Below are 27151 nucleotides of genomic sequence, written 5' to 3' on the forward strand. Positions count from 1 at the left end.
AAATCCTAAAGCACATATTCCTTTATCATCCAGGTTTATAAAAATGTCAGCTATCAAATTCGATATTAAAAACAAGATGCCTCACCTTCTTTGTGGCATTAGTCATACTATAAATAAAATTAGAACATCATGACCATGCTTCCTCAATCTTTTCCATTTGTAAATATTTCCTCCAGAGAAGACAAAATTTTCTCTTATTGCTTGAGTACTCCCCCTGCTTTTTTTTTCCATAGTGGTGATTGAACTCAGGGCCTGCATCAGATGCATTTAATATTGCGGGTCAAATATCCAGAACAAAATGAGTAAAACCAATATTTTAGAGCATTGGTGTCTAAGGAATAAATAACAGAAAATTTGGATAAAATACATTTCATTGCCATCAATCTCAAGTTAAGCTAGTTAATATTCCAGTTTTTGCTAGTTTTTATAATAATCTTATACTTTGATAGTGCTTATAACTTATAATTTACATCTTCACTTTTTCAAATCTTATAACAATCTTATAAAGAAGGGTAGTATGTATGTATGTATGTATGTATATAAAATTTACATTTGAAGTGCACACATATTTTATTCCCACAAAATGAGGAGGTGGAGATGGCTATCCAATGATCGCATGTCAGTTTACTTTGGTCTCCTCTGCTGGGAGAAGGAAGCATTCCCCACTGCTCTGCCTTGAACACTGTTAATTAATGCTCTTTTCTATACAAAACATATCCACATTCATAAAAAATGCTATCTTTCATATACTCAGGAAGTCGAAGTTAGTGCTACTGATACTGGTTAGCTTGGTGGGAGAGATGTTTTGGTTCAGAATAGAGAATCATTCTGTAGAGATATGTTGATGAGGTTAAAGGATCAAGTGAATGGTTGAACCACCTATCATTTCAGGCTCTTAGCTTGTTTCCACATCTAGGAATTTGTGAGATGACTGGCAGTGGATAAAAAATTGAGTATGTAACAATTCTTTTGGGTAAAGTTGGTCTTATTCAGTTTCTTTTGTGTCTTTCAGAATTTAGGCAAACAAAAAGTGTAAGTGCTATAAGTATTTGGGGTAGTTATTTATGGATTCAGTGTTACTACTGGAGTATTACAGGGTATAAAAGAAAATTCAGAGAGGTTGCTTACATGAAACGCTCCTGAGTTGGGGGTGTAGCTTAATGTTAGAGCACTTGCCTAGCATAGTTGAGGCCCTGGGTTCAATCCCCAGCACCTTGTACATTAAGACAACTGTCTACTTTGTAAGTCCTTATACTAACATCAACTAGTTTAGATGGAGCAATTGCCTACCTTACTTTTCAGCAAGTACAGTAAAAATTGTAATAAAATGTTACAAAATGAGAGCAAAAGAGCACATTTAGTGTACAAGTCAGTCAATGCCACTATGCAAAAATCATTAAGCATTTAAGTCAAAATGGATCATAGATAGTAACTCAGATTAGAAATCCACTTGACAGTGCAGCTTTGAAAATGACATCAGTGAATAAAAGCTCAATATTTCTTTGAAAGGGTTAACTTAGTTGTCCAGAATTTTTGATACTAGACTAGCTCAACTTACTGTGGACCAAACATGAAAACAGGCAACTTGCTCCATTTGTTACTAGACATGTGCTTAGCATATTGAGATACGTTACAGGACCTGAGTTAAGCGGCAAATCTGCAATGGACTGATGGAGAAAAACACCTCTAGCATATAGGGGAGGGGTTTTCTTGAGTGGCCTAGGGTTCTTTGGAGGATGCGCAGGAACTCACCAGGTGTAGTTCTGCCCTCTAGTGGATGTGCATGGAGAAGTATTCGTTCAATGGCTACAGTGGCTGGCTCACCAAAGCTTATTAAAACCAAACGTCCATCAAGAAGTATTATTAGGGGTCTGTGTGAGGTGCTGAGCATGCGAACGGTTCACGTGGCAAGAGACATAGCTAGTTGTCAACGGTAAGGCCAGTGCCTCAGCTTCCATCGCTTGAGTACTGTATTGTAGTTGCTCTTTCAACCTCTCTGGTTCCATACGCTCGAAAGAAAAAGGTGAGGAGTCTTTCCTCGAGTTGAGTCAGAAGCTTGTCCTTTTATTACACTCGGGAACTGAAGCACGCCCCTCACCCGGTCAGAATTTTGGGCAGTAGCCCAGCGATGACCTGCTCTCACAAGAGTGAAGGAGCCGGAGCAGGTGTTTGCAAGAGAGGGTGCGAAGCGCGGGAGGCCGTTCGCGGTACTGCGGTCGATGGCAGGAACACCCGCCGCCTCTCCGCGCTCGCCCCATCCCCGGGAGGCCCTCCGCGTCGCCTGCCGAGATTGTGACGGCCGCCAGACGGGAGGGGCTTTCCCTGTCGAATTTGCTGAGAGCGTTCAAACGCCTCTGGGGCAGCGGCCATGATTGTGCCTGTCCGTCTGGCTCGACCCCACGGCCGCCTCCTGGGAATGCGTGGCCGGCGCGGGGGGCAGGCGGGCCTCCGACCCTCGCGCCCAGTGGGTGTGTAGCACGGGCAGGCACCGTTCTGGGGGTCAGCGAGGAGCCGCCGCGACACGGCAGGCAGGGACGAGTCGGGCCGCCAGCCCCGGGCACCTCCCTACCAGACTACGCGGGCCCCAGACAGCGCCCATTCGCGGCAGCCGACTGGCCTTCACTTCACTTCCGCCTTGCTACCCGTGAGTGGGAATGCGCCTGCGCGCGCGCTTCTCGCAGCGGAAGTAGTAGCTACAAAGCTTGGTCCGCGGCGGGCCCGGGAGTGCGGGGTGCGCCGGGGCGGCCAGCGGCGGGGAGGGGCGGAGCGCAGGAGGCGGAGGCGGGAGCAGACCAGCGCGGTGGCGCGGAGCCGGCGGGGCAGACCGTGACCGGTCCCCTCACCTCCTCTCCTTCCCCCTCCCCGCCCGCCCGTCCTCCCTAACGACACGAGCAGGCTCTGGTCCGGCGCCGCCGCGCTGCGAGCAGCTCTTCTTCGCCCGAGGCGTGCGGGGCGCCCCCGCGAGCCCCGCGAGTGAGTCCTCGCTGCCCGGCGGAGGGGGTTCTGGGCTTTGGGTGGGCACCGGGATCATCTCCTGCCCCCGTTTCCAGAAACTTCCAGGTCCCGAGGGAAGGGGGCGTCCGGGGATGCCCGGGCTGAAGAGCGTCTCTAGGGCGCCGCCCCGCCGGTGTGAGCTGGGGCGTTGCGGGAGGGAGAGGGGGCGGGCGAGGGCTCTGGGGCTCCGGAGGTGGCGGCTGGGCGGGGGTCGCCCTCCTCAGCCTCTCTCGTCAGCTCCGCTTCTCCTGATTTCTCTTGCAGATGCTGCTGCTAGGGGTGGTGGGAGCAGCCGTGGGACGCGTGGCCGGGAGCGGGGGTGACAGCCTGGGATTCCGGGGGCTTCTCTTCCTTGTCCTCCTCTCCTCTCTATTCCCAGTGTGGCCGTGGCTGACACTAAAGACTTTGTAGCCATCAACTCGAGTGCAGTTTCGATGGAAAATGAAGGTAAAGGGCCCCGGTAGATGGGTTGCAACGCAGTTGAGGGTGTGGTGGTTTGCCTTTAAGTTGTCTTTTTCCACCTTTTTGTTTTCGTGATTTTCATTTTTTTTTTTTCTTTGCTTTTGAAGTGTCCGAGGATTTGCTTTCTCAGGGTACCTAGCTTTTATGTAGGTAACATGGGCATTTCGGGGATTAAGGTTCTGTGGGTGACAGCATGATTTTCCTTTCCTGGGAAATTCCAGTTTTCTTTAGCGTAGGAAATGGAGAGGAAGTTTTCATTTTAGATAGCATCGTGCATGTTTAAATAGCCATTTGAAAGGAATCACCGGAGGAGAAGTGGAAACGGGAAGGAAAGGGAATGGATTGTGTCTGTATATTTGCATATCAAGCCTTGATAATGTTGTATGACTAGATTCATTTATAAGAAAGAAAACGATTTCTTAATCTCTAGCTTTGGGAAAAAACTCAGTTTTTTTCGGCTCACCCACACACACACACACACAAACTCTTGTGTTTAATGCAATCTTGAGAGGTGATTTCCCTTTTTAAAGTTCCGCCCTATTTCAAAACATCCTTTAGGAGGTTGACAGTGGAACCTGTTTGTCCGTGGTATACTTTGAACGCATTAGATTACCATTCATGTTACTTGCTTCCTTTAGCCTTTTAAAAAAATTAAAGATTTTCATATACAGCACTGGTATTTTTTTGTTGAAGAATTCTGAATAAATATTTTCATCCCTCTCCTGAACAACATCATTTATTTTTTGGACTGATTTCTGGCTTGTGTGTAATCATCCTCCCTTCTCCTCCAAATCCCCTCCATGCTATAAAAGATACTTAAATTACAGTTTTCTCTCCTGTGTCTTTTGTTTTTAAAAATCTGTATCTGGTACAAAGGAGCTGCGTTTGAACTGCTGGCTGCTTCTAATTTGTTTTTCCATTGTTGAGAGTGTAAGCTTGATTGTCTAAGTAGGACTAGTAATTTTAAAGTAGATGTTTCTTATGGATGGCAGTAATCTGTTAGGCTGAAGCCTCTGGGATAAGTAGGAAGTGTGATGACAGGCAAGATTATATTGCCCATTTTTACTCTGGGTGGATAATTGGTGGAAGACATTTTCTGAAATGCCAAAGTGTATAAGTGTAGAGTTATACTATCTAATTGAGTCTTGAGAAACAGCTTTTGAAAGCAGTAATGTTTTTGCCTGGTGATATGGAAAAATCACTTCTCGGAGTCTTTTCCCTCTTTGTTTTCAGTTTTAGACTTAAAGGAATATCTTTTTTTTCAAAAGACTACTAAATACATTAATATACATGTTTCTTAGTAGAAATACCTTAATATATAAAACAATGTATGTTCATGAGCTTTCATTTTCTGAATATTACCAAATTTAAGAAAGTAGCCTAAGTAGGTGGATTCTTAGCTCTTGGCTTTCTTAATGTTTTAGGAAGAAAAGCATGAGTAATAAAGCTGACTGTCATTATCTGCTGAGGTCGGAGGGGGTGGTTGTGAGACAGGAGCGTGGTATATGCTTGTGTCTGTATTTTATGGTCAAATATGAATGATGTGGCTTTGTATTAAAAAACTTTTGAGTCTTAAAAACTTGTGCCCCATTATTTTTGACCATCAGGAGACTATTTTTGTCAATTGTCACTACTTTTTTTTTCTTTTTCATATTTAAACGTTTTTAGAATTTGTGTTTAGAATTTTTTCTAAAGTTATTGATCATCTTAAAATACATACATTAATATTTCTTGCCTTTTTAGTTTAGACCCAGTGTAGTATTGATTGCTTGGAAGCATGAAACAAAAATGCATTCAAATGTTGCCTAAACTACTGAAATCCTTAATTACTTTAGGCAGATTACTTCATGTTTTTGAGCTCCCATTATCCTTGTTTTATTTGGAACTGATCATGTTTATCAGGATTAAATGAGAAATAGTGTGTGAATTATCTTTGGTGGGGGGGGTGTTTTAAGAGCACGGATTGTGGAAGTAGGCAACCTTGTTTACCGAATCTCTGTTTGACATTATTTGGCCTTGTACAAATTATTAAAGCTTTCTGTGCTTCAATTTCTTCATCCGTAAAAATAAGGATAATGATAGAACCTACCTTATGAGGTGGTGGTAAGCATTTAGGACGTTGTCTAGCATACAGTGTTCAGTGTATGTTAATTGTAAATAGTCTGTTTGATATATACTAATGTGTCACCTGACAAAAACATTGTTAGGACAGTTGAATGTTGGAAGTAGGAACAGTGGTGGCCAAAATGCTCAAGATGAAGATGTCATTATTAAGTGACAGGTGGAGTTAAGTAAGGAATTTTCTGTAATTTTAGTGCTTTAAGCCTACAGAAAAAATAAGGTTCTACCAAGAAAACAGAAACCAGTGTAGAGAAAGGTTTTTTTTTTTCCCTTCTAAAATTCTGTTTTCTCAACTTCTAAGTTTAATCATCTGTGAATGGGATAATTCCTTCTTGGAGGGTTGGTGTAATAAAGGAAGCCTGGTATGCAATGGCCAGAATAGTGGTGTTGGCACACAGCTTTCATGAGTGATTAAGTGATGCTCTTGTTCTCCAGAAAGAGTCCTTCAAGACATGCACAGATAAGTTATATCTGTAGGTGAGAATGGCATAGTAGCTCCATAGAACTTCACTATGGAGGTTCTTAAGTAGTGTGTCACATCTATAGCAGTCACTTTTTAGAAGGAAATGGCTTCATCCATGTGCCTTCCCTTTAACAATGGTGATATTTTCTTTGGTACTTAAGTTTTGATTCTTCTGGACCTTTCTCCCACTTAAACTTTGTCATCAATGCTTGATGGATTTTTAGGCAAAGACTCCAGGATGTTTCATGAATACCTAGTGCCAACCACTAGGAACATTCGAAGTGCTAATTTCCTGGAATTTCAGGGACTGGTCCTAGACATCCATTTGTGAGGAAGGATTTTATCCGTGACCTTTAGAACTCCTTACATGTTTGTCACAAGTTTAAATAGTAATCTGAGATACACAGGTAAATAACTTTTTTTTCTTATTTTTAAAAATTGTTGGCACGTTTAAAGGGATGACTTATTAGAAAGTAATTTCTAGCTGTAGAATTAGTTAATAGTTAATTTAAAATTGTAGGCAGGGCTGTGAGGTCTAGAAAATTATCTCTTTTGGTGACATTTGAAAGTGATGGTGTTTACTTTTTAAAATTCTTAGTTCAAATTCTTAATCACTAGGAATGTCTCAAAAAAAGACTGTTAGGATAATTGGCAGAACTATAAAGAAAGAAAAAAAGACCACCTTCATTACATTCCCTTTACTGGAAATTGGAAACCAGGTTATAAAGATATTTTATATGTTTAAGTCTGAAAAATGTAGTCTGTTTTATTTGCAACTTTTTCAGTAAAGTGATATGTGTGTGTGTGTGTGTGTATGTGCGCGTGTGTGTTTTATTTTGAGACAGAGTCTCAGGCTGGCCTTGAACTTGTGATTCTCCTTCTTCAACCTCCTGAGTGTCTGAGATTACAGGTGTGTGCAGTCATGTCTGGCTAATGAAAGATATTCTTAATCAGTACTCTGGAAAAGACTTGAAATTAAAAAAAAAAAAAGGATACTGTGTATTTGACAGAATTTTATAAATATAGTAATTTAAGCCAGAGAAAGAATTTTGAAGAGATTATTATTTGTAAGCAGTAGCCTTCTGACAATTGAATCCTAAGTACTTGATTTGTCTTAATATTTTTATCATTCATTTACCATCAGCAGAATTCATCTCTCTGAACTGAATCATTATGAAACAAATAGTTTCCTAGGGAACACACCCCTGGGGCCCAAGAGTGATTTTCTTTTGAGATCTGAGTTTACTGTGATCTGCTTTATAAGGTTAATTTTTGTTTTTAAGGTGGAATGAACATCATGGCTTGATAAAATTATCTGGAGTGAATTTTAAATTGCATTGTTAATACATATAATATCGTAAAGGTATCTTTAAGATCAGAGGTCTTCATATATTTGTTTTGTTAAAAGAGATTCTTTTTATAATTGTTTCAGGAATCAGTTATGACAGTGTTATCTTTATGCTTTTCATATGGACAGGTGTTGGTAGAAGACAGTAAAGTTAAAAACTGGTTGAATAAACGTCAGTTTAATGCCATGATTCACATAGGAAAGGATTTCTCAAAGAAATTTAGTACATATTTCCTCTTGAATTTTTATGGCCAGTGTTTATATATAGTTGTTAATATATCTTCTGTCTTCAGACTTCATGTTGTTCTTGACAACTTAAAATTAGAATCACAAGTAAATTACTCCAGTTGTGTTAAATGAGGTTAGTTTAGGCAAAACTTGTGATACATTTAGAAAAAGTTTGAATGAAGTACTGAAGGCTGCCATAGGTTATTGTCAGTAGAACAGTAGTAGTAGGGGTCAGGAACATTATCTTAGGATGCTTGTAACTGGCTTCTAGTTTAATTTTGCTCTCTACCTTCCCCCCCCCCCCCCCCCCATGATGGGCGTTAGAGAATGTGTGAATTAAAATTAGAATATTTAATTCGCCTGTTAATTGTACTTATTTGTGTAAGTAAAGCCTTTTGGTTTGAGATTTGGTCATTTAATAAATATCCTGACTTAAACTAGTGGCCCTGACCCCCCAGGAGAAAATGTAGCAATTTAGCATGATATTCTTAGAAGGCTGTGAGATATATACTTACAGAAATTATCTTTATTTATTTACTTAAAACAATCTGATAAAGTTAGCATAGCAGCAGGACCTTAAATACTGAATGTATTCTCTACTCTGTACTTTGGTTTAATGTTCAACTTTTTATAGGAAAACTCAGAAGAACTGAAGTGGAAATATTTAGGATGTGTTACCTGTTATACTTTCTTTGAACTTTTTTTTTTTAAACGTGAAATGTAAGTTAAAAGTTTTGAATAGTCTATGCATTTCAGATTGGATTTATTGTAGTATCTTTATCTTTTAGACCTTGAAGTTAAAAAGGATCAGACATTTCCTAAGGAACATTGGGACAGTAAAATTCTATTCTCTGCCTGAGGGCTAAATTAACTGTTTTAACAGGTTCTGGATTTCCTCTCATCTTAAATTAGCCTTTCAATTTCAGTAAAGTAAATTAGCCTTTTGATGCTGTGATATTATCTATACATGTTATATAAGATATATCAATCTCCTTGTGTGCAGTTTTTCTACTAGATTTTGTTTGGTTGTCTATTTTAGTGTTCTCCTAGCAGAGTGCTTTACCTGCCTTCATCTGGGTTTCTACATTGGCAGGGGCAGAAATACTGTTTGGTTCAAACTTTCTTGGGAGTTGTACCTTACTTGTTCTGTTGAATGTCATTTTTACATTTCCTCGGAGCAGGCAAAAGCTGTTCATGGCAGGAGCACCAGAAATAGCATACAAGCCACTTTGCAGTGGCATGCAAACTAATCTCTGCTATGTCCTTTTCTTAATACTTGTGAGGGCTGCTATTTACTAAGAATTAACATCTGGCTTTGAAGTTAGTATCTATGAGCCAGTGAGATGGGAAATTCCAGTTTCCTTCCTACCCCAGAAAAAGATGTGGTCTTTGCTGTCTACCCTACCCTAGAAAGTTTATAGTTCAGTTATGATGTCTTGATATATATCCTTAATTCACATGAGAGACTGAGAGATTAGTTCTTTCTGATTTCTTCTGTCAGGAGAAAGATAAGAGAGAAGGGTTTGTATCTATTAGTGACGGGAATGGAGAGTAGGGATGACTGAGAAAGACATTTTACTCTTAGGAAAACCCAGCACAACTTGGGTAGTGACCAGATAACTGGGGAATGAATGGAAAGATTGAGTCAGAAGTGACAAGGTGTCAAGCCAGCATAAGTGGGTTGAATAGAGGTGCCACTGATGATAGTTGGAGCAGTGAGCTAATTTAGGAGCTGTGGGGGTGGAGCACATGTAGAGGGTCAGACAGTTCATGGTGTGAGCCTTTAGAGGGCTGTGTGTGGAGGGAGGTTTGAAATAGCTCCAGTTGAGTTGGAAGACTAGGATTCAAAGTGAACTCTTCAGGGCAGAGACCTTCAAGTTATCTCTTATTCTGAATAGTCTGATACATACCTGTCCTTGAGTGAATGATAATGTTCTCTTCCATTTGAACTAAGTAGTTCTCATCTGGGGTGATTTTGCCCCCAAGGGACATTTGCCAATGCCTGGAGACACTTTTGGTTGTGACAACTGCGGGAATCCCACCAGGGATGCTGTTAAACATACCCAAGTCAGCACCTCTCTCAAAGAATTATCTAGTCCAAAATGTCAGGGATGCCAAGATTGAGAAACACTTTTCCAACCAAAGGCAAGGAATTTAATTCTTCATAACTTTCATTTTTTCACTTGTGCAAAGATGGTGATGACTCTTCTAAGGTTTATTAGGATTAAATAGGGCAGAATGTACAAGTGCCTGGCATGAAAGAGTTGCTAAGTCAGGGCTGATTTCCTTTACCTTAGTCAATGAATGTATTTAGGGAAATTACTTCTGGGCACTGATCTTTTAACCTCTATTCAAGGTTTTACATATTTTTCTGAGAAATGAGATGCCCAGGAAACATAGTAGCTTTTATAATCTTCATGCTTTTTTCATGGCTTTATCAAATTGATTTTGATTCTACTTTGGTTTAGAATTTTAGTATTTCATGATTTACTAGTGTTTATTTACTAGTAATAAAATTTCTATTTACTAGTGTCTGTTTACTAGTAAATAAAAATTTGAAAACTAGATTAAAAATTGTTGCTACTGGTCAATGAAATTCAACTCAATTTGAACTTGTAACCTGTAAGTACATTTTTTTTTTTTTTTTAATGGATACCTGGGATTGAACTTGAGTACCCACCCACTGAGCCACATCCCCAGCCCTGTTTTGTATTTTTATTTAGAGACTGGGTCTCACTGAATTGCTTAGTGCCTCACCCTTGCTGAGGCTGGCTTTGAACTCGAGATCCTTCTGCTGCAGCCTCCCAACCACTGGGATTACAGGTGTGCTGCGCTGCGTCCGGTGTAGACAGTAAGTACATTTCAGTGTGTTATTTTGCTCTTGAAAGTGTTATTTGAATGCAGTTTTACCATTCTTTGAAATCAAGACTGAAGTGTCCTGAATTATTTCTTTTGGAATGTTCCAGGCTTCCTGAGTCTGTGATGTCTTTTCCCTTTTTATCCACTTACAAAATTCCAAGTAGAAATTCCTGAAATTTGAACTGTTCCTCAAATTTACTTATTAGAATCTTCACTAGATGGCTTTCTTTTGCTTGTTAAGTACCTGTTTACTCTGTTGGAAGGTGTGGTGTTACTCTCAGTTCTTTCAGTCTTTTTAGGGTCAGGACCACCTATATTTTCATTTCTAATACCATTCCCTTAGCAATTCATTCCAGTCATAGGCTCAATGTTTAATGTCTGCTTACATACATATGTATATATTTTTTTTTTCTTTTTTTTTCCCCCTCATTTTTAGGGAGTCACTGGAAATTCTTTGTTGCTGTCTTTTTCCTTTCCTTTAGGGAAAAATACTAGTTCACTCATCCTATACTTTATAGCTTGGGATTGCTATAGGTAAAGGTGTTTGAGTTTGGTAAACTGTTTATTAGATCCTTATTAATGAGTCTTTTGTTGTAGGTGGAATTTAGAAGTAAATTTTTTCCTTTTTTTCATATTTAACTAAGATTATTAAACATTCCGTTTGGGAAACCACTTAAAATGGAAAATAATGTACGAGTAATAGGGTATATTTTGTGGCAGCAAAGAAATTCTCATTTAGCTTCAAGCTGTAGGATTCAGAGTTATATTTTTTGGTGCGATTCAGTTGTATCTGACTGTAAACTTGTAAGGGGGTTGTATAACTCCCATTTTACACGTAACCATGTATGTCAGTAAGCATTACCTTGTGAAGGATGCCTTAGAAATGTCTGCCAGGTTTCTCCATTGTAAGTAAATGTTTTTCCCTTTGTAACTAATAACATGTTAACTTTACCTTTGTGGTGTAAAAATGATTAGTAAGTTTTTCAATTAATACCATCCTCTAGTGGGGAGGTATTTTGAATCTGCAGAATATCCTATGTATCGTCATCAGACTAATTTTTGCATCTATCATTTCTTCCTGTAGGCAACAGTTACCCGTGTTGTGTTTGTTTAATGATGATTTTCTTTTTCCCTCATTCCTACTATATTCATTAATTGGAATTCTGATAAGGTAGTACTGTACCTTTTCCTCCATTTATTTGTTTTGCTTTTTTAAATGGGTTTAAATCAATGTTTTGTTGCTCATATCATTCTGACTTTTGTTATTCAAGTTTGCACCTGTGTCTTTTCTGCAGCGTGCTCACATTTTGTGAGTACTGCTTTACCTTCTGGTACCACAGGATGGAATTAACCACTTTCAAAGGAGCTGGTTTGATTTTATAGAGAAAGGAATCTAGAAACCAAGATCTGGGTGCTATGTGTGCTCAGGGCTACTGTGGTATCATTGCTTCTAGGTCCTCTCATTAAGTAGCGAAATAACATTCATACACATAATGTTTTTGTTTCTTTATCTCTCCACCTGTGCGTGTCTTACTGGGAGTGCTTACGGATGCTGCCAGTTCCTGTCTCCTACCACAGGGTTCATTCTAGTCTTTTCCCTACTTACGCTTTTTCTCTTTCTTCTTTCCTTCTTCAAAGGTGAAAAATCTGGTTTTCATTCACCAATATTGACTTACTTTGTTCAATCCTAGTACATGCCCATAAAAGTAGTTTCAGAATTGCTAACCCATTCCCCCGTGAGAAACATGTTTTTAGAGTAGAGTATAATATTTGTTTTTAGTTTTATAGCACACGGATTAATACTATTTTCCACAGTAACTTGTATTAGTTCTTTCCTTGTCTACTTCCTTATGGTTGTGTTATTAATTTGTAATAAACATTAAGTTCATTTGTTGCTGTTTTTGTTCTGTTTTAGATTCTTCCTAAATCCTGTTTGATTTTAATTATTTCTTAAAATTTTTTGAAGTAAATGAGACCATATTCCTCCTTTGTTTATTTGTAGTAAAGAGCTGTTCTTAAAAAAACAAAAAACAAAACTGGATTTCCTTAAAGTTAGGTAGAACTGTAATTGCAGTGCCTAATAGCAGTTAAATTGAAAGGAACTGTGCCTTGGCAATTATTCTCTTGGACTTGCTTGTTTAGTTTCTTAGTTACAGCTTTTGATTCAACATCTTCTACGCCTAGGAATTTATATCAGCTGTTGTCCCATAATTGTCAGTGTTGAAGTCAGTCACCCAACAAATCTTCATTCTGAGTGCCTTGTTTTAGACCCAGAGTCCTGTAGACTGAATGCTTATTCTCTTGTTGCTATAGTAAATCACGGTTTATTTTGCAGACTTTGTTCTTTCCTTCCTTTGTTTTTGTCTTTTCTTGAGATAATAATTCACATATCATAAAATTCACTTTTTTTTTTTTTTGAGTGTACAATTTAGTGATGTTTGGTATATTTACGAAATTGTATATTGATCTAATTCCAGAGCATTTTATTAACCCAAAAAGAAATCTTTTACCTATTAGTATTCACTTCCCATTTTTCCCTCTCCCCAGCCCCTAGCAACACTAATCCACTTTCTGTCTCTGGATTTTCCTATTCTGGGTATTTCATGTAAATAGAATTATGCAATATGTGACCTTTTATTTCTGGCTTCTTTCACTTTGTGTAATGTTTTCAAGGGTTATCCATGTTATAGCATGTTTTATTGTACTTTATTCTTAATTTGTAAATAATAGTTATATTGATATATCATGTTTTGTTTATCCATTAATCAGTTGATGAACATTAGTTTTTTTCCTACTTTTGGGCAATTTTAAATAATACTGTGTGAAATTAATGTACAGGTTTCTGGGAATGTATTTTTCAGTTATTTTGGGTGTGTACTTAGAGGAGTGGAAGGTGCTGAGTCATGGTAATACTGTCTTTTATATTGAGAAACTACTATAAGTAATTGCACCATTTTTCATTGTCACTGATAGTGTAGATGTTAAATTAATTTGTCCATAATCTCTCAACCCTTTTTTTTTAAATTGCTGTCATGGAGGTATGAGGTGGTTGTACATTCTAGTTTTGATGACTAATGATGTCAAGCATCTTCACATATGCTTTTGGATACCTGTGTATCTTTGGAGAACTGTGTTCAGTTCTTTAGCTATTTTGTAATTTGGTTATTTGCCTTTTTATTTTTGAGGTAAAAAAGTTCTTTGTGTGTGTTATATTCTGGATACCAGATACATGTATTTATACCATCATAAAAAGAAATTTGTATTATTATACCAATATTTGTAAGATCCTTATCAGAGATCTGATTTGAAATATTTCCCCTGTTCAATGGATCGTCTTTTCATTTTTCTTGATGTTATGTTTTGCATAGCAAAATTTAAAATTGTGATAAAGTTCAATTTGTGTTTTGCTTTTTTTTTTGCTTTGGATGTTATATATGAAAAACTTGCTTATTGAAGGTGATGAAGATTTATGTTTTATTCTAAGAATTTTGTAGTTTAGCTCTCACTTGATCCATTCTGAGTTAGTTAGAATTGTCTTGGCACCCTTGCATTTATGATTTTATTTCTGGATTTTCAATTCTATTTCATTGGCATGCATGTCTGCTGATTCTGGTACTACAGTGTTTTGATTACTGCATCTTTTGTAGTGAATTTTGAAACTGGGAAGTATGAGACCTCCAACATAGTTTGTTTTTTTTCCCCAAGATTATTTTGTCTATTTTAGATCTCTTGCATTTCTGTGTGAATTTTAGAATCATCTTATCCATTTCTGTGTAAGAGGTAGTTGGAATTTTCATTAGGCATTGCATTGGATTGTCTTCTTCCTTGAGAATACAGTATTCTTCCCTAGGTACAAACATAAGGACTTTTTGAGTATTTGAGTATTGCTTTATTTAAGGTAACTATATAAAGTGGCTGTTAAAGTTTAATAGTATTATTTATTATTTCTTTCTTCACCCCCCCAGAAAGAATAACTTGGAAGGAGAAAAGATGGATTATTCAAGAAATGATATAAGGACAGTTGGTTTACCTTTAGGGGAAGAATGTCAGGTTAGAATGGTAAAACTGAAAAATCAAGCATGAGATGAAATAGTGGTAAAGATTGGCAGGGGGAATCAATAGTAAACTGCAAACCAATTATAAAAATACCTGAAACAAATGACAAAGGGGTGTTTCCTACAGAACAGTTTAAAAGAACAAATAGTCAATAGCTTGTAGGGAAAAAGGATTAAGGATATGAAGAAGCATTTCTCAGGAAAAATAGCAGATGACCAAAAGGTATATGAAAAGGTGTTCAACTTCAGTGGGGAAGAAATTCAAATTAAAACAAATTAACAGTTTTCTATTCATTGGATTGGCGAAGATTAGAAAGTGTGGTAATGCCTAGCTTTGACTAGATTGCAGGGAAAATAGAAGCTCCTGGCTGTTGTTGGAAGTTGACACAGTCCCTTTGGGAATCAATTTAGCAATAGCTATTGGAATAAAAAATAGATGTCAACAGTTTCACTTCAGGACTATAATGTGTACTTGCACAAATGTAGAAAAAGGTTTATTATATGGGTGTTCATTGCAGCAATATTTGTAATAGTAAAAGGTGGGAACTTCATTAGTCAACTTTGTGTCACGGTGACAAAACACCTGAGATAAACAGCATAAAAGGATAAACAACTTAAAAGGAAAGATTTATTTGGCTCTCAGTTTCAAGAGTTTCTGTTCTATGGTCAGCTCACTCCCTTGCTTTGGGGCTGAGGTGAGGCAGAACTCCATGGTGGGGAATTTGTTGTGGAGCAAAGCTACTCATTCCTCTCATGGCAGTTGAGAAGCCGAGAGAGAGAGAGAAGGGGTCCTAGTATCCTCTTCAAGGGCATACCCCCCGTGATGTCACTTTTTTCCTCTTAATCTCACCTCCCAGAGGTTGTACTGCTTCTAGTAGTGCTACCGTCTGGGGACCAAGCCTTCAGCACATGGCCTTTGGGGTGCATTCAGATCTAAACTATAAAAGGAACCAACGTAAGTGTTTTGTCTTTGAGAGAGCTAGTTAAAATTGAGGTGCTACATCTAAAGAATGAAATGCTCTGTGAGGCAGATTATTCTTTGGTGACATAGAAATAGTTCAGGATTTATTGAATGAAGAATGTTGTATTTGTTGTATATTCTATTTGTAATTAAAAAAAAAAGAGGAGTGAGAAAAAGAAGCAGCCTCCAAATACTTACATGCTTTCCTGAATACAAAATGACTGGCAGTATATAAAAACAGTTAACAGTTTACCTCTGGGCAGTAGAACTGAAGATCTCATTAAAGTTTTTTTTTTTAATATTTTTTTTTAGTTGGCAATGGAACTTTATTTTATTTTACTTATTTATTTATATGTGGTGCTGAGAATTGAACCCAGTGCCTTTGCACATGCTAGGCAAGCGCCCTGTCACTGAGCCCCAGCCCCAGCCCTAAAGTTTTTTCTTTTTTTTATTGTAAACAAATGCGATACATGTTGTTTCTCTGTTTGTACGTGGCGTAAAGGCATACCATTTGTGTAATCATAAATTTACATAGGGTAATGTTGTTTGATTCATTCTGTTATTTTTTCCCTTCCCCCCACCCCTCCCACCCCTCCCACCCCTCTTTTCCCTCTATACAGTCCTTCCTTCCTCCATTCTTGCCCCCCTCCCTAACCCTAACTCTAACCCTAACACTAATCCCTCCCTCCCCCCATTATGTGTCCTCATCCACTTATTAGCGATATCATTCGACCTTTGGTTTTTTGAGATTGGCTTATCTCACTTAGCATGATATTCTCTAATTTCATCCATTTGCCTGCAAATGCCATAATTTTATCATTCTTTATGGCTGAGTAATATTCCATTGTATATATATATATACCACAGTTTCTTTATCCATTCATCAATTGAAGGACATCTAGGTTGGTTCCACAATCTGGCTATTGTGAATTGAGCAGCTATGAACATTGATGTGGCTGTATCTCTGTAGTATGCTGATTTTAAGTCCTTTGGGTATAGGCCAAGGAGTGGGATAGCTGGGTCAAATGGTGTTTCCATTCCAAGTTTTCTAAGGAATTTCCATACTGCTTTCCAGAGTGGCTGCACTAATTTGCAGCCCCACCAGCAATGTATGAGTGTACCTTTCTCCCCACATCCTTGCCAACACCTGTTGTTGTTTGTATTCTTGATAATCGCCATTCTAATTGGGGTGAGATGGAATCTTAGGGTGGTTTTGATTTGCATTTCTCTTATTACTAGAGATGGTGAACATTTTTTCATATATCTGTTGATTGCTTGTACATCTTCTTCTGTGAAGTGTCTGTTCATTTCCTTAGCCCATTTGTCGACTGGATTATTTGCCTTCTTGGTGTAGAGTTTTTTGAGTTCTTTATAGATTCTGGAGATTAGTGCTCTATCTGAAGTATGATTGGCAAAGATTTTCTCCCACTCTGTAGGCTCTTTCTTCGCATTGCTGATAGTTTCCTTTGCTGAGAGAAAGCTTTTTAGTTTGAATCTATCCCAGTTATTGATTCTTGCTTTTATTTCTTGTGCTATGGGAGTCCTGTTAAGGAAGTCTGGTCCTAAGCCGACATGTTGAAGATCTGGACCTACTTTTTCTTCTATAATTTGCAGGGTCTCTGGTCTGATTCCAAGGCCCTTAATCCATTTTGAGTTTAGTTTTGTGCATGGTGAAAGATATGGGTTTAGTTTCATTCTGTTGCATATGGATTTCCAATTCTCCCAGCACCATTTGTTGAAGAGAAGTTTTTTTTTATATCACTTTTTTTTTTTAACATTGAACAGTTTTTTATTTTTTAAAAAAATCATTAAAAGTGACAGTATAATTAAAATTATACTACTCTTTAGGAATAAGAGATTTGTTTTTTCTATCAATTTGATTTTCTTGGTGTGTAATACCTATTGTTCTCTAGAAGTAAACACACTTTTTGTGCGTGTAATTTTTCTTGCTCAACTGGCATTAGGAGATCAGTGTTTTGACTACAAGTGCTTAATAACATTTAGAACTTTGTTTCATTTCTGAGCATTATAAACATGGGAGAAAAATATGTTTATCTGTTAGCAGTTGTGATTTGGTATGTATGTGTGTGTGTGTGGTGTTGGGAATCCAACCCAGGACCTTGTGTAAACCAGGCAAACTCTACCACGGAGCTAGGCACCTAGACCTGATTGTGCTAGTTTTTAATTCATCAAATTAAGGAGTATTTACATATTGTCCTTATGTGACCCTGATTTTGTTACTGTTCTTTGGGTCTGTGATCTGAGATGTAAGGTTTAATGTAGAAGGTAACCATTTTACAGTATCTCCCTTAACAGAAGTTACAAGTTCATTGCCAGAAATTTTCCTACCATAGGCAAAGGGAGGCACGGAGAAACCCCTGTACTGTTCTAGACCATTCCTAGAATCTTTTTAGTGTTAGAAGGGATCAATTTCCCAGTTCATGTAAAAATGATTCCACTGTTCTCTCTAGAAAGTTTTTGGTGATTGGAAACTTACTTGTTGATGCTGGTTTTGTCCTTAATCTAGGCAGAATGTCATGTTCTGTATAACATTTCTTAAAATTTTTGAAGATGGCTGCTTTATTTAGAAACCTTTACTGAAATTCATTTAGTGGTTGGGCACTGTCTTCATAATTCTCTTCTCTAGGCCAAATATTCCTAACTCCTTCCATTGGTCTTTTTAAAGCCCAATTTCCAGAAATGCATACTATAGTATGCCATGCTTTGGAGCAGGCTCTAATATACCTTAAAGTGAACATAGACTCATTAAGGTGTGCTTGGATTATTATGAAGTATTCAAGGGTTCATCATTCCTTTGGTCCAAAAGCTTTTCACCTACAGTTTAGGATGGTGTTTGCCTTTTTAGCAATAAAGTTACACTGAGGATATTTTGTTAGCTCTTTAAAGGTGGATGAAGTCAGCTTACCCTGCTATTTACCTGAATTACTAGTTTGGGACTATAGCATCTGGTAGTTTAGTAGTTGGTTTTTGAGTAGTAGGTTTTTACATTTACCTGTGATAATTATATATATGCTTTTGTAAATATGGAGGTGGAGGTATTTTGCTTCTATTTATTCATTTGGCTCGATCAGCTCGTTTTAATTTTGTTTTCATTATGAGGCAAGGTAAGTATCCCTCTCTAGCTTTGTGTTGATGTCATCTTGAATAAATATGCTATTCGGTTATTTATTTAAGTTGTTGATAAAATATTAAACAGAATACAGTTTGGTGGCACACCCAGTGTTAGTTATTAATGCCATTGACTTACCTAGTTAGAAATTACCCAGTTTAGCTATGTGTTTTCATTGTGGGCTTGTGACAGAATTTACAAAATGTCTTGTTTGCATCTTATATTAAGACTGCAACCTCAATATTCTTAGACACTTGTTAGTTTTAAATGGTCCTTATTTTCTTATTTTCACAAATTTCAAAAACTATGTATGCAAGATACTTTATTGTGTGTTTTGGGAGCTGGGAGGGTGAGAAGCCTCTTTCCACCATATTTGCTTTTAGAAATTTTGTTCTTAGATTCTAAATCTAGTCTCATGCTAATAAAATTAGTCCTGAACTTTATTTACTTTGAAGTGTTTGAATTACCTGATTAATTTGAATATAGTATAATAGTTAAGAAAGTTGTCTCTAAGAGTTAGACATTTAGTTCACTTACTGGCTAAGCTACTTATTAGTTTCTTTTTATCTTGGAAAAATTACTACTTTGATTTTCAATTTCTTAGTCTGTGAAATAGAAAAAGGAATAGTGTCCCCCCTTCAAAGGATTTTCTGAGCATTACATGAAATAATACAAGTAAAGCACTCTGGCATCAACCCAGCAATTGAAAAGTGTAAAACCTGTTCTCTCCATTCTCTTCCTCTTTTCGTTTTAATTATAATTATTAATCTGTAGTAATTGTGCAAATTGTTGCGTTAGATGGTGTTTCATACATGCATATATGGTGTTTTGGTTGTGTCTAACCCCTTCCCCAATCTCCTTCCCCCTCAACTATTTCCAGGTCATCTTTTTTTCTTTAGATTCTACAAATAAAAGAAGACACACAATACTTACCTTTCTGTGTTTGGTGTATTTCTCTTAACATGATGTCCTACAGTTCATTCATATTTCTGCAAATGACATGATTTTCTTCTTCTTTATGACTGAATAAATATTGTTTATGTATACCATTTTTCTTTATTCATTCACTTGAGGTTAGGCACCTAGACTGAGTCCATATCTTGTCTGTTGTGACTAGTGCTGTAAAAATTGTTATGCAGGTATCTGTTTTTATATGTTGACTTCATTTCTTTTGGGTTTACCAGGAGTGGTATAGTGGGATCATATGGTAGTTCTATTTTTATTTTTATTTTTTTGTGGAACCTCCATACTGTTTTCCATAGTACCTGTACTAATTTACATCTCTACCAATAGTGTATAAGAGTCCCTTTTTCTCCAGATTTCACCAGAATTTATTTTTTTTTTTTTTGTTTTTGATAATAGTCATTGTGACTGATTGAGGTGAAATCTTGTAGTTTCGATTTGTATGTCCCTAATGATTAAAAATATTGAACGTATTTTCCACATATTTGTTGGCCATTTGTACTTCTTTTGAGAAGGGTCTCTTCAGATCATTTGCTCATTTTTGATTGGACTGCTTGTTCTTTTGTTACCAAGTGTTTTGTGTTCTTTATATATTGTGGATATTAGTCCCTTGTTGGATGGATAGTTGACAAAAAATTTCTTACTTTCTCTAGGTTGTCTCTTTGCTCTATTGATTGATTGTTTTATTGTGCAGAAGCTTTTTAATTTGATGTAATCCCCATTTCTCAATTTTTGCTTTTGTTTCATGAGTCATGGGAGTCCTGTTCAGGAAATTGTTTCCTATGCTGGTATCTTGAAGTGTTTTCCTTTTTAGTCCTTTCAGAGGTTCAGGTCTTACATTGAGATCTTTGATCCATTTTGAGTTTATTTTTGTATAGAGTGAGAGCGAGGGGTCTGTTTTTAATCTTTGGCATGTGGATATCCAGTTTTCCCATCACTTCTTCCTCCTTTTACTACTGTGCTGTTCTTTCCTATTACATTTCATCTAGCTGCTATTGTGTAACATTTTAAACCAAATTGGTAGTTTTAGACTTTATTTTAATTTTTGCAGTGACGGGGATCAAACCTAGGACCTTGCACGTGCTAGGCAACTTCTGCCATTGAGATACATCCCAACCCTAGTCTTTTTTTTTTTTTTTTAATAAAAGAACTGAAATTTGAAAATCAAGGCACATTTCTTGTAGTTCTATTAAGGATAGTTTATCCTTTGTATATGAAAGTGCCCTATGAAAATTTCATAGCTAGACATTTTGTTCTTTAGAGTTTAATGGTAAAACTACAGTTTTACAACTAAAAATTCCTTCAAGTTACTGATTTATTCTGATTGCTTGTATTCAATAGTATCATTTTGAGGTACATAATGTATCTTAGTAAAAAAATTGGAGGTTGAAACAAGGAATTAAGTATGTAGGTATAAATTATTGGTGAAGTGATTTAAACTATGTGCTATGCAAGTAGTGGTCTAGGAATGAGTAACTTACTTGGTTAAGATTTTGATTGCCCTTCTCTTGCCTTCTACGTTCCTTCCCCAAGACATACTTTGAACATAGGACTGTGGATTTCAACAGAAAGAAGTCCAATTTTTCACAAAGAAATAGGAGAACCATACAAATATTCTGCAGCTGTTATATTGCAGAGCAAACAGAGCATTAGTACTTACATGTACTTGGATGGCTACTTCAAACAGTCTCATCAGTTAGATTGGATGACAGGACTCTCCCAACTACCATCTGCTGCCCCCAGTATAGATCGGGAAAGACAAGTTTTGAGTATGAATTTACTGGGGATTAAGTCATTCTTAATTATAGGAAAATATAGTTTTTGTTTAGGGACAATAGTGTTAATTGAAAGAGTTAAGGAAAAGTCTGAATGGTTAGCTTGATTTTCATTTATTCTTTTGTTTAACAGTTACAGTACACCACGCATGTGCCAGGCATGGGCACTGCTGATTTGTGTGACCTGCATTTCTTGTAATCATTGAATTTACAGTGTAGTGGAGGGAAAAAAAATGTTTTTAGGAGCTATAATAGGTAGGTGGGGCACTAGAAAGTGAGTAGTTGGTTCAGGGTTGCAGAGAGTTATCACAAAAAAACTTATAGAAGGAATGAGGGCTGAAAGCTTAGTAGGTACAGGGTTTGCAGGCAGCACTCATTTCTGCAGGCAAGAACTAGCATTTCAGGCAGAACTAGGTGGTAGATCTCCTCCAGGTAGGCTGCTTATAGTAATGTGGTTTTATATTTTGTATTTAGCCATCCATTTATCTAAGGCATTCTGAGTCAGTCAAAATCCAGTTGTCATGAAATTTTTTCTTTTTAGCTTTTATGGACTGCATTTTGATTCATTGTACACAAATGGGTTACAACTTTTCATTTCTATGGTTGTATAGGAGTCATGAAATATTTGACTTATGTATCTTTTCGATAATGAAGGATTAGCCCTCTGCTCATGTGAAGGGTAACATTATTGGGACATATAAAGCAAACTTTTGTGACAAATAATATATAAGTATAGCTAATAAAATTCTTTTTAGTGATACTCAAGGAGTCTGAGTGTTTAAAGTGAGGTGGGAGCAATGACTTACTTGGTAGGTGAGCTTAGAATGTCCTGTTTATAGTAGTTAAATTGGAGCTCAAATTTGTATTTTTATTCTTTTTTTTCCTTTTTAAAATCATTGTGTGACAGAAGCCCAGTACCAGTTTCTTTTGCCTTGGGAGGGAAACAGCTGGTATCAGTGCAGACTGAATTCAAGTTGCCTGTAATGAAGCAGAGAACTGTCTGAATCTCTGATTTTTCAGCTTTTTGTGTAACTTGACTTCTCAGTTCTCTTTATCTTTTTATTGCCCATAAAAAGCACAAAAAATGGTGTTTTCTTGTATGCTTTTTTTTTTTTAAATTCATGTTGCGGTTTGGCTTTTCTACACCTGACTTTTATTAGTCAGGAATTTATTTCCCTGATTGTGTCCTTGAAGCAACTAGTCTTTGGTTAGAAGAAACAAAGATTGAGTTGTAGAGTCTACAAAGAATAAATTTAAAGGGCATTTTTTTCCTTCAAATAACAGATTAATAATGTGAGCTGCTTTGAATTGATTTGCTCATTTATGTTAGGGAGAATTTAGTTTTAGTTGGATTACAGATGATTTACAATTGTATTCAACAGACAACAGTTGGGAATAAATGTTAGTATGTTCTGAATCTTGCTTAAAGGATACTGTCTGATGGAAATTGTTTTATTTCTACACTTAAAAATAACAGCTAAGCTTGGGATCAGATGAAGTGGCTTTTTTGTGCAAATTTTTTATTGTGATAAGAAAACAATGAGACCTGCCTTGTTAACAAATCATTAATAGAATTTTTTTTATTGATTGTAGGTGCAATATTGTATGGCAGATCCCAAGGGTTTATTCATCTGACTGGCGCTATGTTATACCCTTTGATTACTAACTCTCCATTGTCCCGTTCCCCCTGCCCCTGGTAACCACCATTATACTGTGATTCTTAGAAGTTTTACTATTTTTGATGCTTTGTGTAAGTGGACTCCTGTAGCATCTGTTTTTATGTGACTGGCTTACAGTGTCTTTTGGGTTTATTATGTTGCAACATTTGGCAGAATTTTCTTTTTGAAGGCCAAATAATATTCTGTCCTGTGTATATACCATGTTTCCTTTATTTATTAATCTGTTGATGGACATTTCGGTTGTTTCCACACTATTATTTTCACATTGTGATTGGTGCTGCAGTGAACATCAGACTACCTCTTTGAGCTCTTCAGTATTTCTCTTGGATAAATACTCAATAGTAGACTGCTGGAATATTTGATAACTATGTTTTTGTAAAAAAATATTTTTAGTTGTAGATAGACACAGTACCTTCATTTTATTTATTTTTATGTGGTGCTGAGGAGCAGGGTTTGGTTTTAGTATTTATTTTGTGTATGTGTGTTACTGGAGATTGAACTCAGGACATTGCACATTGCTAGGTAAGCACTCGACTACTGAGCAACATACCTTGCTCTGTGTTTTAAATTTTTTGAGGAACCTCTGTAGTGACGACACCATTTTGCATTCCTATCAACAGTATGCAAGGGTTCTAATTTTTCCACTTGCTTACCAGCAGTTGCGTGTGTATATTTGTGTTTTTAAGCAGTAGCCATCCTTGCAGGTGTGAGATACCTCATTTTGATTTGTATTTTCCTGATGATGTTGAGCATCTTTATAATGCTTACTGACCATTTGTCTGTCTTTGGAGAAGTATCTGTTCCTGTCCTTGGCTTATTTTCTATATGAGTTATATTAGGAGAGTTCCTTATACATTTTACAGCTTTAACTTCTTGTCATATATATGACTTACAAATATCTTCTCTCATTCCATAGGTTGCCTTTTTACTCTGTTCGCTTTCCTTTGTTGTGCAAAAGCTTTTTAGTTTTGTGTAATCCCACTTACTTATTTTTGTTTTTGTTACCTATGCTTTTGATGCTACATCCATGAGGGTAACGGCCAAGACCTGTGACGTGATGCTTTTCCCTTATGTTTTCTTTTAGGAGTTTTATACTTCCAGGCCTTATGTTTAAGTAGAGTTTTGTGTATGGTAGATTAGGGATGGGTTTATTCTTTTGCGTGTACATAGGCAGTGTTTTAGCACCCTTCCTTCTTTGTGTGTTCTTGGCATCCTTGCTACAGTTGACAGTATATGCATAGGCCTATTTTGGGGCTGTTTCATTGGTCTGTATATCTGTAAAGCCAGTATCATACTGTTTATATTACTACAGCTTTTTGTATATTTTGAAATCAGGAAGTGTGATACCTTCAGATTTGTTTTACAAGATAAGTTTGTGTGTGTGTGTGTGTGTGTGTGTGTGTGTTTGTATTTCCATATAATTTTACAATCATTTTCCCCATTTCTGTAAAAAAGAAAAATATATAGATATAAATAATGCCATTGGGATCTTTGATAGGAATTGCATTGAGTCTGTAGATAACTTTTGGTAATATGGGCATTTTTAACAATATTGTCTTCCAGTTCACAAACACAGGTTATTTTTCTATTTGTTTGTTCTCAATTTCTTAAGCCAGTGTTTTGTAATTTTTAGTAATCATGTTCTTCACCTCTTTAGTTTATTTCTGGGTAGGTTGTTCTTTTTGACGCTATTATAGATGAATTGTTCTTCTAATTTCCTATTCAGGTAGTTTATTAATGTAGAAACTTCACTGATTTTTGTATGTTGATTGTACATCTTGTTACTTTACTGAACTCATTTATTGGTCCTAACAGTTCTTATATTAGGGAGGCCTTTAAGGTTGTTCTTTATATAAAGTGTAGTCTGAAAATGGACAGTTTTACTTATTCCTTTGTGATTTGAATGCCTTTTATTTCATTTTCTTGTTCCATTGCTGCTGTTGACTAGTACTTCCGGTACTATGCTATTTCCTCCTAACTTTGGGGTTAAATTGTTTTTCTTTTCCTAGTTTCTTGAGGTATACATTTACATTAATTCTCATATATTCTCATTCATTTTCTCTCTCTTGCTCCCTCCCCTCCTCTCCCCTTCCCCCCCCCCCCCCCCTCGGTACTGGGGATTGAATCCAAGGATGTTTTACCTCTGAACTACATCCTCAGTCCTTTTTATTATTTGAAACAGGGTCTTGCTGTGTTGCTGAGGTACTCACTAAGTCACTGAGTCTGGCTTTGAGAACTTCCTGCCTGAGTTGCTGGGATTTTAGGCATGTTCCACCATGCTGGGCGAGATTTTTTTTTTTTTTTTTAAACATAGGCATTTAGTATTATATAGTATTTAGTATTTAGTATTGTTTTTGCTACATCCTATACATTTTAGTATCAGAATTTGATAGGAGAATGTGTTTAATTGGTTTCTTATTGCATTGTTGAAGAAAAAGATACAAACACCTTATAAAGCACTCTAGGAAGGACTATTTTTTTATTTTATAGAAGTATATAAATAAAAATTTTTGTTCAATTTGGACGTAATGCAGTAAATGTAACTATACTTTGTAAGGGTCAGTGATCCTATTCTTTGTCTGTTGTGTGTCATAATGGAATAAGAAGTAACAGTATTTGTCAAAGAAAGTGAAGAACCAAGGAAAATTCTGTCTATTGGGGTAGAGAAATTTTTGGGAAGGTGGCAGAGGGCTGCTAGTAACAATCCCAGAATCAAATATGGACTAAATGATTCAGAAAAAAAGATTAGTTGCTGCCATGTAAAACATTATTGAATTTATAATGAACTAGATACGTAGAAAGGAAGGTTGGTGGGATTGTAGCTGTCATATTCTTTACTATTTTTACCTCTTTTATTTTAAGAAAGTATTAAGTATGAGTTAGATAAGCATGGGGAATGAAAAAGGGTACTTGGGGGGAAGAAGAAAAAGTTGTAATTTGTGGAGAAAAAGAGTTGGGGATGGATTTAAAGTATTTAATTGGAGAATTAGGGCTAGGGCAGGAAATACCCGATCTTTGAAACCACTATTTTAGATTAAACTTTTATTTTGGAGACCAACCTGTACCATTGCATGTCTGCTCACATCTAGGGATGCATCACGAAAAACCATAACCCTTAGACTTTTAGATATTCAGGATGTCATAGTAACCATGACCAGTGAATTCTACAACCAAGTTTCATCTGTAGGGAATGAATCAGACCTCTAAATTCATTGAATGCATACTGGTTATGCTGATTTTAAAATATTTGTAATGTGTGCTACAGTAATAAAGTAGATTCATTTGGGTAACTAGTATAGGTCACATCCCAGTTGTTTAGATAGGAAAGGGCAGTGACATCACTGAATTTTATTTTTTGTAAAACATTTTCATTGTAAGAGAGATATAATATTAAATATCCCATTTTAGTTATTAGGTGTATAACTCAGTGATGTTAATTAAATTCACAGTTCTTTGCAACTCTCACCATTTATTCTAAAATTTTGTTACCCCCCAAACTGAGATTCTATACTCATTTAGCATTAACTCCTGATGTCCCCTCATTTCTAGCCACTGGTTACCACCGGTCTGCTTTCTGTCTGAATTTGACTGCTTTAAGTATTTTATAACCTATAGTATTTTATATTATTCCTACAGTATTTTATATTATTCAGTATCTGTCCTTTTGTGTCTGACTTATTTCTGAAGGCATAAAGTTTTTAAGGTGCATTCATATTGTAGCATGTGTCAAACTTCATTTTTTTATGGTTAGAATAGTCTATTTTGTGTATATACCACATTGTGTTTATACACGGGTGTGGGTGAACACTGGGTTTCTTTTCACTTGGTTATTATAAAAAATGGTGCAGTGAATGTGAGAGTACAAGTATTTGAGCTCCTGTCCCTAATTATATTGCTAGGTCATGCAGTTATTCTACAATTTTTATCCACCACAGCTAACTTCTGGTTAGCTTTGTGAAGAACCATCAACCTGTTTCACATTGACTGCACCATTTACATTCTCACTAGCTGTGTGCAAGGGTACAGTTTCTCCCTGTCCTCACCAATGGTTATATTTTGCTTATTTTATAACAGCCATGTTCTTAACTGGTATGCGGTGATAGCTCATTGTCA

The 27151-nt window shown here is 36.7% G+C and overlaps 1 protein-coding gene across 2 annotated transcripts in view; it reads left to right on the top strand.

Annotated features, from left to right (window-relative positions):
* ATP2C1 (ATPase secretory pathway Ca2+ transporting 1) overlaps window positions 1-27151 on the top strand; it is a 141090-nt gene that overhangs the window by 17810 nt on the left and 96129 nt on the right. The window contains exons 1-2 of one of the 2 annotated variants that reach the window (XM_079101281.1): window positions 2693-2973; window positions 3259-3441. The exons of the other annotated variant lie outside the window; for it this stretch is intronic. Of the exons in view, the coding sequence (XP_078957407.1) occupies window positions 3436-3441 (6 nt within the window). The 5' untranslated portion in view covers window positions 2693-2973; window positions 3259-3435. Of the gene's footprint in view, window positions 1-2692; window positions 2974-3258; window positions 3442-27151 lie in introns of those variants that run through there. 2 annotated transcript variants of the gene reach the window in all.

This window comes from Sciurus vulgaris, assembly GCF_902686455.1.
Source record: "Sciurus vulgaris genome assembly, chromosome: 10".
NCBI classification, from domain to species: Eukaryota; Metazoa; Chordata; class Mammalia; order Rodentia; family Sciuridae; genus Sciurus; species Sciurus vulgaris.